A 19,569-nucleotide genomic window follows, 5' to 3' on the forward strand; every position below is an offset into this window, starting at 1 on the left:
TGTATGGTATTTGCAATTGGAGCGCATAAACAGTCAAAAAAATATTTCTATAGGCTATACTCATTTAAAAGCTTTGGTCTACGCATCACCGATAAATAATGTGCCGGATTTACGATAACGAAAAGAAAATACATGGTATGGAAGGAACTTGTGATCCACAGATATCAGTTTTATATAGAAATAGGAGGATAGTATATCGAATATTTAGAAATATGAAGATTTATGCTATATTATCCTAAATTCGCGTCTTCTAAATTTGTATATTCAATGTATTGCGAAAATATTGTTTTTAGGACCTGTATCGATCAAACGTTTTATATTTCTCTTGATGAATATTATAAGTCCAACTTAAGCGTCGGACCTTTTTTAAATATGTTGTATAAATAGAAATCTTACGACATCCAAAGTTTCGCCGATTCTGGGCAAACCCATGATAGAACTTTCATCCCAGCAAGGATTCAGCGTTTTCTTCTTTATGCTGCTTTTATACTTTGTTTCATTATTTAGTTTCAATTCACAGAAAGGGTCGCTGAAGCCATTTAGATCTTTCGCAACAAGATCTTTCGCGCGTATTAGTGTCACTTCCATTAGTCCACTTCCAGTGGAAAGTAAACTGGATACATCCGATGAGGCGGGATCTATATCCTTGTGAGTTAATAATAATTTCTGAAGAAACAGATAATACGTAAGAAAGTAAAGATGTAGTATCATTTATACCGGTGTTAATAAATACGCGTATGTAATTGTTTTCATCGATTGTACTAACTGCCTGTTGCATCCACGGTAGACTGTTTCTTTTAGATTTTGGCTCCTCGTCTGATATTGGAAAAATCAAACTACTTCTTCGGCTGGTGATCATTTGCTGTATACTTTTAACAGGGTAGAATAATACAGAAACGGTCATTGTTGACGTAATGTTCGATCCACTGAGAATCAATTCTTTTCTAACTGTCCATGTATTTTCCTAAACAAAAACATATTGTTAATTAATTAGATTCGTGTAGCATAATAAAACCAATTAAAACCAATTATACAGATGTCTAATGAATTAATACACCGATACAGTGAAAATAAAGTGATAGGTATTATATGCAAAGGGTAGAAGAAATTGCACTTCTCTCCCCGAACAAATTTCTTAGAATATTTGCTCTATCTCGACGTGAATTGAAGATGAATAATGTATATTATTCGTGTTTTTGATGAACTCTATTAAAGAGCATTCACACCTTATGATATGTTTTGAAGTGTAATTTCAAGTATTCTATGTAACAATATCTGATAAATACTTGAAATACTTGTCAAAAAATGTATATACCAAAATGTTATTTCTGCATATTAATTATGCAATCTTACTTGAGATAAAGATAATATAGCGAGCCCAAGCATATCGCCATCAATCGATTTTGATATATTCCAAGAGTATACGACAAAACTTAGAGATACTTGAGTATAATCTTGAACAAGAAATTGTGCTCTCGATTCCCAACACGGCGATGTAGTGCTTCGAATATAATGCGTTGTTTTTACCTGAATGTTAAATAAACAGTATTTAGGTGGGTAAAATAGGAAATCGAATTAACAAGTTTCTCTTTTATAATATGTAAAAGCGTACCTTTTTACGATTGTTGAATAATATACAATAAGGATTACAGTGGGAATTACCGCTATTTAGATTTTCCGCTGAATGAATATAAACGACAAGTACTCCTGAAAATGATATTTATACATGAATTTACATACGAATACACATAACGAGTCACATCAAATTTATCAAATATGTATCATCATTCAATGGTAATGCAGAGTACCATAATATTGCAACACAATTGACAAAAAATACATAGATTAATGATTGTGTGTCGTACTTTAATAAAGGCAAATGAAGTATGGGATAGTAAAAGATCATGTTTGAAAGCTACAAATTTGAAATACCAATGTTACGATGTTTGTTTTATTTTACTTGATTTTTGCGTTCAATTGGTATACTTTCGTGGCACTCAAAATATCAGATAGAATAACATCGGTTAAAAAAATTACGCAATGATTTTTGCCAGTGATGGAATATAATAGAAATAGATAAAAATATAAAAAATTTCAATTACCCGATAAGTATGAATTATCTTCTATCAATTCCGGTTGTGGCAAGTCTGGATCCAGTTTTGGTAGCGCAGTATATTCTAATCGGGCGTTGATGTTTGGAATGTTAGCACTGATCCGGGACGGTTTCTTTGGTTGTAATACGGTTTCGATACTTTCGGATGAAAATGTTAAAATTGTGTATATAAATGTGTATTCTTCAGTTCGTATTGTTACTTTTTCTGTAGTCTTAAGCTGATGTAACTGATTTGTAAGCTGTGTATTAACTTACACTTGTGAGTTATCCCAATTATATGCTCCGAGCGCGAGTTCGAACTGAGCCAATGTGACGGTGCTGACGAGTCGTTTTGCTTTTAATTTGATAGAGACTTTCTCGTTTTCCAAGACACTCATTAAGAAAGATATGTTCTCGTTCCACGTGGAATTCAAAAGAGTTACGATTCGCCTTTGATCTCCTAATGTTACCACGAGCCACCTCACTTCGTCCGCGATGATGGGAGCTATGAATTAAAAAACGCAAATACTATCTTTCTTTTTTTCTTTTTGTGAAATAGCATTTCGAGAAACAGCAAATTATATTTTCAGAATTGTAATATAATATTATTTTACGAGATAATATACGCAACTTTTCTGTATGTTGCGTATCTTGCAGTCTCATAATTGCGCTTAAGATTTCATTTGGACCATAAACTTATTTGTACTTGCTTTTAAACTGTACTACTTGCTATTAAACTGTAATATTTTCTATTTACTACTTTTCTCTATCACTTTTACTTTTTTGAATATTCATTTTCAATATTTGATGTATCCTCTTTTCGTACTACTAATATGTAAATTCTGTAGATTTTTGTATGGTATTTATTAAATTGTTTCGATAATCTGCAGTACCTGAATTTCCATTTTGAGACAAAACGATGGTAAGCACTCCTTGTGGTATGGAATTAGTTAGTGAATCGAATCTGGGTCCAGGTTGTTCTTGAGCTCTCAGATTCATCTCTAAGTGACCCGGATCGACAATCCAATTAGCCAAAGTGTCCGTGACCACCGCATGAATCCACGTCTTAATTAAAGGTAATTCCATCATTTGTACTGCTCGCAAGATTCTCACGCTGAACCAAACATCCGGTTTCTCTAAGAAACTCACGCTTAAAGATGTTGCGTGAGGAAACGGTGCCATGGAATCAAGAGTTAGGGTGGCAAGAATAGTACCCGAAAGAGACAGTTTCTCCACGGCCAAATCGATGTCCATGCCAACCCTTTAATTCCAGATTAAACTTTTTGAAACGTAATAAGATCAGAAAATCAGCTATTACAGTAAGTAATATTTAAAATAAATCTTTTTATTTTAACATATTAATACATTAACAATATAATACGTAATCAAATATTTTAAATAATCTAATGTCATTTCTTGAACTCCGGACAATTACCTTTACTTTAAGTTATTCAAATATTCATCTTTTATAATTCTCTTTAGTTTGTTCTTTTTTTTTCAGTTTTGGCACGTTTTAGTGTTTGGCACGAATGTATGTCGTGAACAATGGTTTATTTGCTATTTATGAAACGGAATTATATTATATTTTTTATCTATATAATAATAATATTTTAATTATATTATATTATTTTATGGTTTTGGAAAATATGTGTAATATCTTTTTTTCTCTCGCGCAAAGTATAATTAGTCAAAAGAAAAGTAGCAACGGATTTCATTTTCCGAAAACTATATTCTCTTTTTGTTAAAATGAAAAAATTGAAGGCTTTTGAAATTATTATGAATGTAATCGAATCTTACTTTCTTTTCTATACCAGTTATGTATATTTGTTATACATGTAGATGATATACTATATACTAACCCTTTTCCAAATAGTCTTGTTGTGATGAGCATACGAAATTGCTCGCAATCGAGGCGTAAGTCAGCTTCGATTGACAATTTCATTTGTCTTGTTTGACAATCGTCATCGTTGTTCGCATAATCTACCGTTCTTATGCGTGTGATACATGGGGTTTGCTCGCCAAATGTGAGCTCTCTTAATTCCAGTGGTCCTAGAATGATATTTTCCATTGAAATTAGTCTTTTATAAATTCATAAATATTTAAATCAATGGTAAAGTTTCCTATAAATGATCAATCTCATTAAGTTTATGTTCTTGTAGAAATTAGAGAGAGTACTTTCTTGCTCTAGTCGTTAATTGTTGTCTACCTCCACTCGTTTGTAAATTGATAAAACTGAATTAAAAGTTTATTGTTAATAAGTTTAATATAATTGTATGAAATTAGGATTTAAATGAGCTGAATATCTATTGCATTTCCGGTATAATCTTCGTCATATTATTATGAATCTGTATCTTTTATACCAATGCGACACACGTGGATTTCGTTAATTACATTTTTCTGAAAAGTGGAATTAACTAAGAAAGTTAAGAACTAAGATAACGATTTATCAAAAATGTTAAAAATATCATCTATTATGTTAAGAAAAAAGAAAGAAAGAAGAGCGTTACGCAATTTGATATAAATTACTCTGAGATCTAGAATTAGTCAAAAAAGGTATCTTGTAGATATTTACTATGTTAGTTTTAATTTAATACATACGAAGCATACTAACACTATATTTTTAATACCGAATTTCAAAACTGGATAGTAGTTTGCAAATTGTTGTTAAATATTATTTTTCTAATAGATATTCTCTTATATTACGTGCTTATTTACAATAAATTCTACTTTTTGACTGATTATTTTATATTGTAAACGGTTCTATCCTACAAAAACTTTAAATAGCATAATCTACCATATTTTACTAGCTCATTATAATTACATATTGCGAAAACTCACCAAGTATTCCAGGCTTGGCTTCATTTAGAAGAGGTTCCAGTCTTTCTTTTGCTAAAGAAAATATACTGGTGGCGCTAAATCTCCACCTACGTTATAAATGAGATAGTAAGTTGCAGATACGAGAGAAAAATATTATATTGATACATATGTATGCACGTTTAGAGGTAATTAGTTCTTGATTAAACACTAATATAACATTATATAAACAATTAACATTTAAAGATCACTAAATAGAAAGCTCAATATTTAAATATTATTTTTTAGAAACTAGTCTTCATAAAATTGAGACAAATCAATTTTGAATCTTGAAAAATAAATTTTTACTCAATTAAAGAAATATGTATATTTCAATTTGTTAATTTCATCAAAATGGTTATAGAATGCCATAGAAATGAATTTAAATCAAAGGCGAAGTATTTATCGGTACAGATTTTAGTAATTTGCATGTAGGATACGTATATTTGTCATAATTAAAAACATTGTCTAATTATCTAAATATTTTGATTATAATCGAGAAAATTTCGAAATCAAGTAAAATGGGCTATAGATCAACATTAATAATTCAGTGTATTGATAATGCTGGTAATTTCCTAGCTTTCAGCGAGAAACTTGCGAATTTTATTATTCGCTTTGATTTACTTGATATACGTATATGTATTTAATATAAATAGATGTTTTGTCAGCTTAAATTTATTAAACATTAGTTTCACGTATTTTTTATGGATTATGATTTTGGAATACTTGTTCCATCTAATTGTATACATAATAAATTATAATCGTATTGTGTCCTTATTATTACATACATTCTTATTAGCACAAGTACAAAATAGTTTTAAGGTTGTATTACCAAATCTTTATGATTACGTATGGTAAATTTTTTTAATGTTTAGAAGCTTACAGATTCTTGTAATAGAGTTGAATTTTATTCAAAAGAAATTATGTATATTTTCTCAAATATAAAATTCGATAATTTCGTTCGATTCATACATCATTTTTCCTCGCAAATGGTTGATTGTTTTATTTTCCACTGTCTTTTTAATTTGAAATAGTAAGGATTACAATAGTAAAGTATAATACTAATAAGAAAATTGGTAAGAATTGCTCGATGGCTAGAGATGCTTGAATGGGTCTATCAACTATCCAAGTAAGTAGTATTGCCTTTACATTTTCCCAGTCGAGCTCCTATGTGTTATTTTAGTATCCTTGGGCAATTCCAACAAATGAAAAAACGTTGCGTTGTAGCTATTACTGTTCGCCTGAACAGTCTTACCTAAGCACGATATATGATTAGCGGGCGCAATATATCGCGAGGCAAAGATTCAATATCGTTCAAAATTACTTTCAATTTCAATGTAATTACTATTGTTGTTGAATTGAAACCTTTTAAAGCTATTAGCTTCAAAATACACCGTATATATTGATATTTGTTACGAGGAGATAGGAGGTACATATGTATATATGTATACGTATCAAAAAAGAACTAACTTCAGAATAAGCATATTAGAATACGAACAGAGGTTGCTATTCGAAATCTAATTTTGTCAACTACACATCAGTAGCAACAGTATTCATACGTATGAAATACGCGGTGAAATGTGAAAGGCAACGGTTGCACTCATGGAATGTGGAATATTTACAAATACCCGCATACTATTGATTCTTGAACTACGTTCGTTCGCCTACACGAGACATTCGAAGCTTTAACGATCACGCACATTTCCGAACACAAGATGGATAATTTCGATTCATATACATATATAAATGTATGTTTGTTGATAAATTGAATTTGATTTTATTAGTTCTGGGTTCGTACGAAACTGTAAATGTAATATTGTAAGGTATTACGATAAAGATCGACAGAAACGATTTAATGTCGGGAAAAAGAACGGAATTTATGTCGCGTAGGTACAACATTTCAAATAAAAAAAGTATCATTAAGATACTTTGCAGTAGATAAATACAACTACTTTTGTTACCTTCTAGTCTTATTTGATATTTAAGAAATAAGCAACACAGTAATTAATAATTATGGATATAGGCATATAATAATTAATATTATTTTCCTTTAACAACATGGCAGTTTTAAGTTTGTTGTTACACAAATTTAGTTTAAGAGAGGTGTTTTTTACTCTAAGGAACTGTAGTTATTTTATGCATGAAACGATTTCAACTTTCTTTACGAAATGATAATAAAAAAGGTTAGTTATTCGATAATTATACATATTATACTATGTATATTTATAAAAGTACATGATTACCATTTATTCAGAAGTAAACTTAGCCATTCAGCAGTTTCATCCTTGTATAAAGTTCTTTTTCGACGTAGCCTGGCTAATTCGTGTTGAACGGTCGATTCAAGAAAACGGGACATCCTTGTTTTAAGTATTGTCGATGCTAGTGCTAGCACTAACATTAGCCATGCTATTGATAAATCTGCTGCACCTATCACCCACGCAATCGCAAAAGCCACACCAAGGTATAAAGCAGCACGAATAGCTTCTACATCTCTCTGTAAAAAAAATTATTGTTCTTAACGAAAATATCATGTTAAAACATAAAGATGGTATTAAATATATTGATTATTGTATTTCTTGATCGAAGCAACATTATATTTTATGAACAGTTTACTAACAAGTAAAAATAGCATTGTTCCATTATTCATGGCGAAACTATGTTCCGTGAAGAACGTTTTATTTTTTTTTATCGATATATATTTACAGAAAAAGTAAATAGGTATATTATACATATTTGCCGTAGCTTTCTTCTTCGAATATTATTCGAGGATGAATTATTTTTAATTTTGCATTTATAAATGTAACATTTATATTTTTAATCGCTTGTTTCGATGGTATACAAAATTTTCCAGTTATATTGATATAACTTGCTCTTTGATTGTTCTTTAATGTAAAAAGATGCTATTAAATGTTAAACTTGGTAAAAATTTGATGATATTGCTGGGTAAAAATAAGGTTTATCGCGTAACATTTGTGATGATTTTTTAATATCTTTTACATGGATAGAAATGAAACAAGTATCATTGTACAAGGTGTAAAGAAAGTAAGTGTAAAGAGGTTCGTAGCGTGATTCTACACTTGAAATTCGGAATCAAATTTTTGTTTTTATTGCAACATATTCTATTCATCACGAAGAACAAAAGTCCCGAGAAAGCCATAAATTGCAAATGATCCCTTTTCCCAGAAAGGAAATGTTAAATTTTCAATAATTCTTAAACTGGAGACATATGAACAATAGAAGACACCTTATGCGCAGAAAAGGTTCCGCGACAATGAGATTTTCAGCGACTAAGGTAACAATTCGATAACCAAGAATTAATATTGCAACATTTAAATTCATATCGAAGATCAAATCGGCTCCGCATCCTCAAAGAAGAATAGGTTCTTTGTCGTCCTTGCTCATGCCTATTATTTGCTAATGGGTTTACATAGAATAGTTGTTGAATCAATCATCGGCGAATACGAATTTTATAAAATTCGACGCGTTCGAGCATTCCAAATAGCTATATTGCTCGACGAAATTTTTTCCATTGGATACTACTTAAGTTGCAACCACGCTTTTTGAACCGCGTAATAAATACAGTAGTATCCTCAATCAACAGATGCCAGGATTTGTGTTCGCGAAAGACTATGTGCAATAATTTAGAAGATTTAATAAAGAATGGACAGGAATTATGTATCTAGATACTTGTTATCGAAAAAGTGCAGTATATTTGCGATTTTTACGTTTACGACTCCTTGGCAAATTACGCGAACGTGGACAGAATACAGAGCCGCTCCCCATGGATCATCTCGTTCTCCAGAGTTGACACTACTGGATTTCATTCTTTGCGGAGTAAAATATATCGTTCAGAGTTCGATTTAATAATTTGCATCCGTTGAAAAGTAATGTCAAGTTGAGTATACTTTGCGTCGCTTACGATCAATTTTATTGTATTTTACTTAGGATCATGGACGCCTATCAGAATACTATCTAGTATATCTATCGAATCAACCATGGAAAAGAGGCCGGAGTGGAATATATCGAATTGAACGTGGCTTTTATTATCTGAGTGAAAGAGGGATTATATGTAATTTGGTGGAGAAGATTAACTAAAATGAGAAGTGTGAGTTCGGAACTGCTTAAATAGCGAAAAAAGGAAACAAAGAAAGGAAGATACACAATATAATGACATATTTAGGGTATTAATCTGTATCGGTAGATATTACTTTTCTTGCACTGCTGACTACAGAATGTTAACACATTGTGAATAAAGCCAGTTTCAGAATTATTAAAACTTTAACGTTTTCTCTCTGGGAGAAGGGGTTATTTACAACAAATGGTTCCTTTGAGACTTTTGTTCCTTGTGATGAGTAGGATACGTTGCGATGAAAAAATATTTAACTTTTAATTTCAAGGTCAAGGTCGTCTTCGCATAAACTTTTCGACTTTTACAAATCTTCATCGGTCAGAAGGTGTAAAATCACGCTACGATTCTCTTCACATTTACCATTTTTGCACCTTGTACACGAATAACCTACTATCCTACTATCCTACTATATATAATCTAATCTGTTATATCAGTTATGTTATTTTTCGTTCTTTTATAATATCAATATAAAATTTATTTTGGGATGTCAGTATTTTGTGAACGACGTAAAATGCATGTGCATACGTGCAGTTTAATGTTATTAAACGCGTTCTTGAGAAAGTATACGAAAAAATCAGCTTAGTGAAAAAGGGAGTAAAGTGAAAATTGTATACGATAAAAGTTGTTATGTATACTTTCATCTGGCGAGGATACAGTGCGCGACCCACAATGTTTGCAGTGTATACATATGTACATGTATCTATGTACATACTCACGCAACATCGCGTGTACGTACTATTATGTATTTGTAATTGTTACAATGAGGTAAGTATTAGGTATATATAGGTATGGAAGAAACTTTTCTTTGTCACGTTATGGAAAACGTCATTAAGCTGACAATGTTTAGATTAATTGTAAGATATACGAATGAAAGTAATTGATTGGAATAGAAAGGTTGCGTACGAAATGTTTTATACTCCTATAAATCGCTAGGAAAACATTAACATTTACATTATGTACGCATATCTAAATTTGATATTGAATATTATCGAAGTGAAGTTAATGTTGTTGTCTTTTTTCATCTTTCTTTAATTAGCACATAATAAAGTAATCACGATATTTTTGCACGAAGATAGTGTCTTAATGTATCATGTAGAAATAATTGTAAAAGCGTATAGTTTCCTAAATAGGTCTTAATAGATAATCAAAAAAGTTGTAATCAAATCAATGCACTAACGTTTGAATACGAACGAAGATTTAAAAGTATATATTAATAAAATGTTAGAGATGATGTGGCTTGGTTTTGCTTGGTACAAACGTATTCTTTCCATGTATCCTTCGATCCTACCTGGTAAACTTTAGATATCCAGATCATGAAGAAAAACTTGCCTTATAGCTTTTATGTACGTTTGCATGATAGTAATACTATCTGTCTTGTCATGAACGTAACATTTCATTAATTAGAAAGTCGTCCAATGCTAAGTTATTTATGATCAACATCGATCTTAAATAATTATATCGATCTGTGGTGTTTCAAGACGAAATAGGTATCCTTGGACAATAATCACATTGGTGCACGCCGCGACAATGAGACCGCGTAGCGTAAACAAACGTACGAGGATATCCTGGAATTTTTGAAAGCGTATCAAACCTGACGAATATGTTACATTGCAATTTGTACCTTCACGTATACTTAGGCGTATACGTATATGCGTGTACCGTACGTCGCGTTGCATTGGTATTATTTCCAAGCGCACCAGATGTATCTGAATTGTGTAAAGAATATAACTTCGGAACAATAATTTTCGAGACGATTTTCCTGCAAACGATAGATGCCTAAAAGATTATAGAACGTGATCGAGTGTAACGGGTGTATAATATGTTTTATTTATGAATGTTAACTGTACCTATTTTCGAAAGTTGAAGGAATTTTTTAGTACGTAGCAGGGGAAATAGTGTCGTCAAAGAAACATTAAGTATGTATATTATAAATAACAATACCGTAAAAAACATTCGTTATTGCGTTAAATATAAATGTTAATAAAACATTAGAATTTCAACAAAATATTTTAATGTATTCTAGCTTGCTTCTTGTGTTGCAATTATTAATTTGATTTGGTAAATTTGTTTTCTTCTTCGCAGAACTAACATTGTGCAAGGAATGAAAACCTTTTGTGATAGAAATAAATACTTTTTCTTCGAGGAATTCGCATCTTAATAGGGAGACCGATTCTTTTCTCTATGGAGCCGACAAGGTAAGGAATGCAGCGATAAAAATCACTCAACAAGTCTCACGAGTTCCGCTCTGGAAAGCGTTACTTGGAGTATTTCCCACGTATATAATAATTTTTCTTTTGCATCTAGTATGAATATCTAATTACTCAAGATTGAAATATCCCACTATTACACGCTGGGAACGGTGAATCCATTATATAAGTGGATTTATGTTCTGTAACATTACAAACTTGTCGTTTAGTAAAGTAATATAAAGGCAAAATTACAAATTTTCTACCAGCAACAAACATTTCATTATTACTAGGATTGAAATCGTCGTATAATTACATTTCCCTTTATTATTACATAAATTATATTATATTTACCCATTACCTTTACCCTTTCTCTGATATATATATATACGTATGTTACTCAGATATTACTGTTTCCTTTTTTAATAAATTATAATTCTTTCATAAAGGAATAACTTAATTTCGTGAAAGTATATATAGTATAAGAAATAATACACAACGTATTTTCAAGTCAACGATTCAACCGACTTGACGCGACGCGACGTTCAGTCGCATCTACTCGAGAACCCTAAAGGAATATTTCCCGGAAAATCTCTTGTGTGCCTGTTCCTTTGGTGAGGTTGACAATTCGAATCACGTAAATTCCGTCAAAAAATTCCTACCGCTGTTGCAAGAACACGGACCATTAGAATTATGTATATATGTAGCTGCGTGTAATGCATTTTACATGAAATGAAACAATGTTAATAAGAGACATTTTCATGAACAATAGCAATTTCGTATTGTGACAATTTTCATCATTATCATACGGAGATGTTTATACGTATTTTTTTACTTTAATAGATAGGTAGGTACTAATTTATCAAGTACCACGAATAGAAACTTTCAAGTATCGGTTGTTAATTATAGTGTGGCATCCACGATTTTTTAGTCATACATATTAAGTGGTTGAAAAATTGTAATAGATATCATATTGTGACAGCTTTTTTGCGGTATTATCGAATGAATAATTTAATATGTTGGCAAAAGCTGGTGATGCTTAATATTAGAAGCACACTATTAATCTTAATATGTTCATTAACTATGTGATCGTAAGAAAACATATGTATGTATAATGTACACATATTCATAATCTTGTCCAATGAATAAAATTTAGCCGATAGTGATTCCAATGATCTTCTCATCAAATAATAACCATACGTGTATACATGGTAATCTAGTTTAAATAACCGTTTCAAATGCATACATGTACATAAAAGATTAAGAGAGTAATAACGCGGTAGTACACATATTTTTGAAATACTTTTCAAATAATCAAGACTTTTGGCTACAAAATAATATAATAGATAAAATGGTATCTATATTATTAGCTTAAACATTTAATATATAAGATAGATTGATTTACAGCTAATTGTAAATACTAAGTTGTTGGTAACAATCTAAAGACCATAAACGGAGAACGATATTAAAAAGTAACAATATAAATTTGTTAAATTATATAAATACACATGTGTAGTTTCATTTGAAATCATTCAACTTTTTTTTCTACCATATCGCTTCATCCTTTAAACATTATGGATATAATTCTGATTAACTATAATTGAATATCTTTTCTGGTAAATGACGATAAAAAAGGATCTTATTTTTGAATCAATTGTGAAAGCTGCTCTGTACATATAATAAGTATTCATGTGATCTAGCATAAGATATATCAATTAATATTTATATTAGAATACTAGAGAAGACGGAAGTTAAAAGGACTTGGAAAAAATATATTAGATGGATGTTAGGATACTACTCTGGACCAACAGACTATATCTCCAGATTATATCTCCAAAATGACCGATGAAATACGAAAGGAAGATAGAGGAGAAAATCTCTTTAAACACTGCCTAAAAGAAAGAGAAGCCGGAAAAGGAGATAGTAAAAGACTGAAAGAAATGCTGGAACACTTCAAAGAATGTAGGTATAGCCAAGAAGGAATAAAGTAATTATGGGAGAGAAAGGTGGATGCAAAAGAGATTCTACCAAAGAGGAAAGAAGATGTAAAAGATAAAAGACAGAAACAATGGAGTGAAATACAAAGATCTAGATACAATATGAAGTACAGGAAAATAACCACAGGAAGCTTACCAAAATATTTAAAGAAAGCAAAGCTATTAACAAGAGCAACGTGTAATAACTTGGAGAACGTATATATATTTAGGTGAGTGACGAAGAAAAGAGTTGTTTATTTTGTAAAACTAGCGAAAAACTACTACTACTATTATTGTTATTATTATTATTATTGCTATTAGAATATTAAATGTATACATGTTACAGCTTGGAAAATATTTAATTTCCTACTAAATGACACTTGTTAATGTCATTTACATGGAAAAATTTGTCTGTCATTTATTTTGTGTCATAAACTTTGATGTGTTGTAATAGATAAATACGACATGCATTATGAATATGTGCGGTTAAACAAAAGAATTTGTCGCACCTGAGATTTTTGAGCAATAGCTAAAGCGAAGTCTTCGTCTGGTGCAGTATCCTCAGGGATCATATTGGCATCCCCAGGTACAGTACCGTATCGAATGGTATCGTTAATCGATTTGGGTGGACCTCCTATGAAACCTGAACAATTACCGCCTCTAGTAATTTCACGTTTCCCTGAAAAAAAAGAAAGAAAGGCAAACAAAGAAGTTAATTGTATGTTCAATATATGTACGATGTATTTATAAAATAAAGCGAAAAGAGATGATTAAGATTAAAAATTAATATTCTTATCTAACAATAAGCTATTCGTTGTTGAAGGAAATAAATGAAATACATCAATTCATAAGTAATTATTTATAGTTACATATAAGTATAATTAATAATGTAATAAACACAATAAGTATAAGGAAGAAATAGTACTTTTTACAAATTATTAAATACTAGATATTAAATTACATGTTAAAAGGTATTTTTTTAAATTACTGAAGTTAAGCAAAATTATTGAGTTGCTCGGAAAGTTCATGCCGATTTTTGGTAGGTTACATTAGGACAGGTCTGAACGTATCAGAATGATTAAAAACAAATTACATGTATACCTATTCTAAAAGGTGATATTTTAGGGAAATTTAGAAAAAAGTTTGATTAGGATACATTAATCTTTGTTAATTTTATGCACTCTTAAATATGGGAGGAAACAAAGTGCGTCATAGGTATTTGATACTTTTCTTCTATCGGAAAGGCAAAAATGTTACACAAGTAGCAAACAAGATGCGTTGTTTATGATGACGGTGCTATAACTGAAAGAACTGTGCGGAAGTGGTTTGGTAACATTAAAGCTGGTGATTTCAATCTTGAAGATCAAGGACCCCCTCAACCATTGATGAAGATCAGATCAAAACACTGATCGAGAATAACCCACGCTATACGATACATGAATTAGCGGAAATGTTAAAAATATCAAAATCCACTACCCACGAGCATTTTGTGAAGCTTGATGTATGGGTTCCCAGCTATTACGGAAAAACATCTGATGGATCGCATTTCCATTTGCAACTCACTCTATAAACGCAACAAGGAGACTTCATTTTTTAACTAAATAATGATGGGAGATGAAACATGGATTATTTGTAATAATATTAAGCGGAAAAGATCTTGGGAAGAGCTGAATGAATCACCTTTGGCCACTCCAAAAGCCAGTCTTCATCCGAAGAAAGTTATGCTCTGTGCCTGATGAGATTGGAAAGGAATCCTGTATTATGTGCTTCTACCAAACAACCAAACGATAAATTCGGAAAAAAAGGCGGCAATTGAACAAAAATGTCCAGAACTAGCGAATCGGAAGGGCGTCGTGTTTTATCAGGACAATGCGCAGCTTCATGTATCTTTGACTATTCTACAAAAACTGTTGGAGCTTGGTTGAGATGTACTATCCCACCCACTGTATTTACCAGGTATTACGCCTTCAGATTTTTACCTATTTAGGTCATTACAAAATTCCCTTAATGGCAGAAACTTTAACTCTTTGGTCGACATAAAAAATCATATTGAAAAGTTTTTCGCCGAAAAACCTGAAAGGCTCTGGAAGGAATGGAATATTCAAATTACGTGAGAGATGGAGAAAGGTTGTGGAACAAAGTGGCACCTATATAATTCAATAAATGTATATCGAAATTTAAATGTGGTGCGTTTGAATTTTCTTTAAAAATCGGAACGAACTTTCCGACCAATCCAATATATGTAGATAAATTGATGCGATTGAATCCAAAAAGATACAATATATTGTACTATAATATTATGGATATGCATAAAAGTTAATTTTTTAAAGTACGATCCATACAACACATTTTCACATAAAATGCATCAGTCGACTCGGTTCTTTCTGACCGCACGGTTAATGACTATGTTCTTATACGATGTTGGGATTCTTTCGTGCCTAATGTTTTCCCAACTATTATGCATATCAATTACAATCCAACTGAAAGTACAAGGATGGACGTCGTTTGAACGCAATTAATGATACCGCAATCTACATGTACGATGAATTCAGGACGCTCTTCGAGAAATGTCGCGTTTACTTGATTCATTTGTTAAGTTGTCTACCTCGATTTATGTTCGTCCCCTGTAAACGTCGCGTGAATCCTGAACGCGATTCCAAGATTGAAACCGATAAACAAGATATCTGCGATCTTACATCCCTTTTTTATTGTTTGTATTTCAATGAAAAAATATCATATTTTTCTTTTTGAATAGAAGAGATTAATTATGTTAATGCGTGATACAATTTACTAATTGAATTCATTAGCATTTATTTGTTTTCTACTTGCACATCGATAAACTAAATCTATAGATTTAAATATGATGATATTTTATTATTTTTGACCAGTTACGAAATAAATTTGTCTAATTCGTTAATTATTAAATTTCCAAAACATTATATTTCGTTTGAATTGTATAAAACATTCATAAACAGTATTCGTTTATACGCTTTGCTTATAAAAGTAAGAAAATTATAAGAATAAACATTTTCGTTAATTTTAAATACAAATAAATCCTTCTTGTATACATGCACGTATGAATTTATAATTATTACGAGCATTTGGAAAATTATATATTTAGTAGTTATGATTAAAATGGTTATGATAAAAATGATTGTCGTATGTATGTGCTTTTTAACATTCGATATTAAAAAGATAAAAGTGATTATATGTAACATTCATAGAATATTTTTCATATTTTTCAATGTTATTGGAGTCTACAAGTTGGCACAAGTTTTTTGATAATTTCTAATTGAAAGAACAGTATACTTTTTTTACTACTAGATATGTACATATATTGTTTTTGTTTTTTCTTATGGACGGCAATATGTATTACCCTACATATTACGTACATATTACGTATGTGTCTGGAGATCTTAGATTCGTTTACAGATTTCTGAAGGATATGATTTTATGACTGAAAAGTGAAACGTCAGTATGTATCTCTGATATACTTAAGGCTACAAGCAGGAACAATCGAGGACAAGACCTTGGCATTACAAACGCCCCTTGCATAGAAATTGATACCACAACCTTTCTAAGCGTTAACATACTTTCTAGTACTCGGGTTACAGAACTGTGAATCCATATTTTTTAAAGTCAAAAAGCCAATTCTTTTCAAATGCGAACAGATAAAAAAAAGAAAACGAATAGAAATTAATATAAAATTCACGTCAAAATCATTTATTACAATTATTTAAATATCAGGTATAGAAAAAATATATTGTTTTTATAAATAAAACGTATCTTCATATCTACAAACAATTTCAATCTTTCGGATATCTTTCATTGATATCAACCTGATGCTTCTTCTTTATTTTTCAACCATATTGATATCCAAAAATTATTGCTGGATTTCGAATTCTTAAAAACGTAGCAATTTTTAGGCACATGGCTAATTTTTGAAAGGAAAATCTTCTTTGCAGTGTCCCCTAATATTATTTTCTACATACGATACATTCACAATGTGAGTTCACAGAGTTCACCGGAAACAACTTTTGTCTGTTATGTTAAAACGCGAGAGAAGTGCTGTGTTGAAAATGCATTTTTTCAACCGCTATATTTAATCCTTTGCATCAACATTTTCTGAGTTGTACATTATTTCAAAAATACAATAATAAAAGGCACGACATTTTTTAAATGATAGGTATGTAACGCTAAGGGGCGTTAAGATATCTTACTCGGTTAACCGCTTCGCTACCTCAAGAACAAGATACCTCACGACACAATATTGTTCGTACAATGACTACAGACGAGTTATCCCGCGTGTTTGTTTATTAGAAGCTGTAATTACAGAAAAGCAGACTCGCGGCATATCTCGTAATCTCGTAATGCCGTTATACGAACGGTATTGCGTTGCAGGATAACTCGTCCGTGACCATCGTACGAACAATATTAAGTCGCGATATATCTCGTATATGCTTGCGAAGCGATTAAAGTACCATGTACTGATTATATCGTAAAACCAAAAGTAGTCGAAATATATTTATATATATACGTCAAAATATCCAAACCTGTTCGAACTGCAATTAACATTCATTGGGCCACACTTACAGAAAGTGTATATCTTGAATACAAAAGGTAATGCTTTAATTAAGAATCACTGCACTATCCGCACTGATCGTAGAATACTAATATCGCGTGATTATAAGACCTTCTTTCAAACTTTACTTGCACTTGGATATTTCGGTTCATATTGATCAAATAATGTAGATCATGCGCTTTCTACCTTTAATAGAATGCTATCATACTAAGCTTGTATTTATTTATTCTTTCTTATTTTTCTTCAAGATAGATTCTTTCAACATGTAATGTAAGTCAACGATGCGTTACACAAGTGTTAAATAGCATATTTCCTCTTTGAATATGTACACCAAATTTTAACTTGTTTCATATTTCATACTATGTAGGTGGTTATAATCCGTAGCAATTATAAACGAAAAATTGGAAATTGAAATGAATGAATATGTTACAATTATGCCCATACGATAGAAAAATATACACTAAAAATTGTTACAATTTAGTTTCGATACATCCTTTGATCGTGAGAGAATCGTTATTGAGTGTCTATGTATCAAGAGAAAGAAAGGAAAGAAAGAAAAGGAAAGAAAATAATCGACGACTAAGAGAAGTCTAGCAAAGAAAAACGTAGTCCGAGAAGCTAGTATTTCTGTTGTAGTAATTACGGTGCTATTGTTCTAAATGAGTGTTCACCTGATGCTCGGACCGAAGTACCATACCTTTTTTCAAAGATGTTCCTCGCGTCAGGTGCCTCGTCATAAAGCTGGAAAGTAGCTGCATACTTGTTTTTCGAACGACTTCTTGATTTTCACCGTGATACTCTCACCGTGGCGTCCTATTCCGTCCGTCACTTTTATTTTGATAAAATCATCGATTAACGACCTCAAATAGAAACATTAACCAACCAGAAATGTTTTGACAAATCGTACACAAAATGATTATAGAGTTAACGATCTTTAAATAGAAATACGGGTACTGGAAACCTCGCCTTGCTCGGTTCTTTTTAATGAATCATCGTTCTAAGGATAAATATTTGATAGCTGCGTTCTTACGGTGCTGTTAATTTGAACCTATGTACGTGTTCACTCGGCAATTTTCGTATGATACGAACGATTTCAACAAGCGATTCGACATTGAACGTAAAAACACAATGCTATAAGCAAGGAAGGAGTCGTGCCTCAACGTAATTCAAAAGAAGAAAATAAAACACTTACGATTGATGGAGTTCGTGATATAATATAACTGCTCTTTGATAAGCTGTACAAAATTTTCTTTCGACACGAGGTAAGTACGTTACTAAAATTTTTCAATATCGTTCTGTGACGCTTGCTTCCCTAATGTTAAGTTGAAGATTATATTTCGAAAAATTTATTCAATTTTCACATATTGTTTCTCAATGTATTTTCGTCTCCAAGTCCTTATCGTCGTTTGAATTGTTTCTGAATGTTATCTGAATAATTAAAAAATTTTGCAATTGCATTAGAGAGAATGAAAAAAATTTCTTCACTTCTTTTCGAGTAAGATTTTTTCCTCTAGAGTCTAGAGTCTAGATTAGAGAAACGAATAATTGCACAACAATTTTCGACTCTGATTTGCATTATCTTGAATGATTTCATAAGCTAAAATGTATTAATAAAATAAATTTTATTAAATTCCTTAAGCTTTAACATTTTTAATCGAAATTCAAATAAAAATTTACTTTTGTGTAAACGCACCGATTCATTGAATATAAAACTCGATTCTTCTCTTTGTTACTTTAAATAGAACAAGTAT

At 31.1% G+C, this 19,569-nt stretch overlaps 1 protein-coding gene across 5 annotated transcripts in view; it reads right to left on the reverse strand.

Annotated features, from left to right (window-relative positions):
• The window catches only part of LOC132908177 (uncharacterized), a 31,137-nt gene that overhangs the window by 4,981 nt on the left and 6,587 nt on the right, over positions 1–19,569 (reverse strand). For 3 of the 5 annotated variants that reach the window (XM_060961912.1, XM_060961910.1, XM_060961911.1), the window contains 11 exons: positions 13,746–13,915; positions 7,189–7,439; positions 4,931–5,016; positions 3,952–4,141; positions 2,986–3,353; positions 2,369–2,597; positions 2,103–2,251; positions 1,613–1,707; positions 1,354–1,527; positions 767–964; positions 397–666 (listed from right to left, as the gene is read on the reverse strand). In XM_060961912.1, the coding sequence (XP_060817895.1) occupies positions 397–666; positions 767–964; positions 1,354–1,527; positions 1,613–1,707; positions 2,103–2,251; positions 2,369–2,597; positions 2,986–3,353; positions 3,952–4,141; positions 4,931–5,016; positions 7,189–7,439; positions 13,746–13,808 (2,073 nt within the window). In that variant the 5' untranslated portion in view covers positions 13,809–13,915. Of the gene's footprint in view, positions 1–396; positions 667–766; positions 965–1,353; positions 1,528–1,612; positions 1,708–2,102; positions 2,252–2,368; positions 2,598–2,985; positions 3,354–3,951; positions 4,142–4,930; positions 5,017–7,188; positions 7,440–13,745; positions 13,916–18,515; positions 18,679–19,010; positions 19,308–19,569 lie in introns of those variants that run through there. The other 2 variants (XM_060961909.1, XM_060961908.1) reach the window with 2 other exon arrangements.

Source organism: Bombus pascuorum, chromosome 6 (assembly GCF_905332965.1).
Source record: "Bombus pascuorum chromosome 6, iyBomPasc1.1, whole genome shotgun sequence".
In the NCBI taxonomy this organism is placed as follows: domain Eukaryota; kingdom Metazoa; phylum Arthropoda; class Insecta; order Hymenoptera; family Apidae; genus Bombus; species Bombus pascuorum.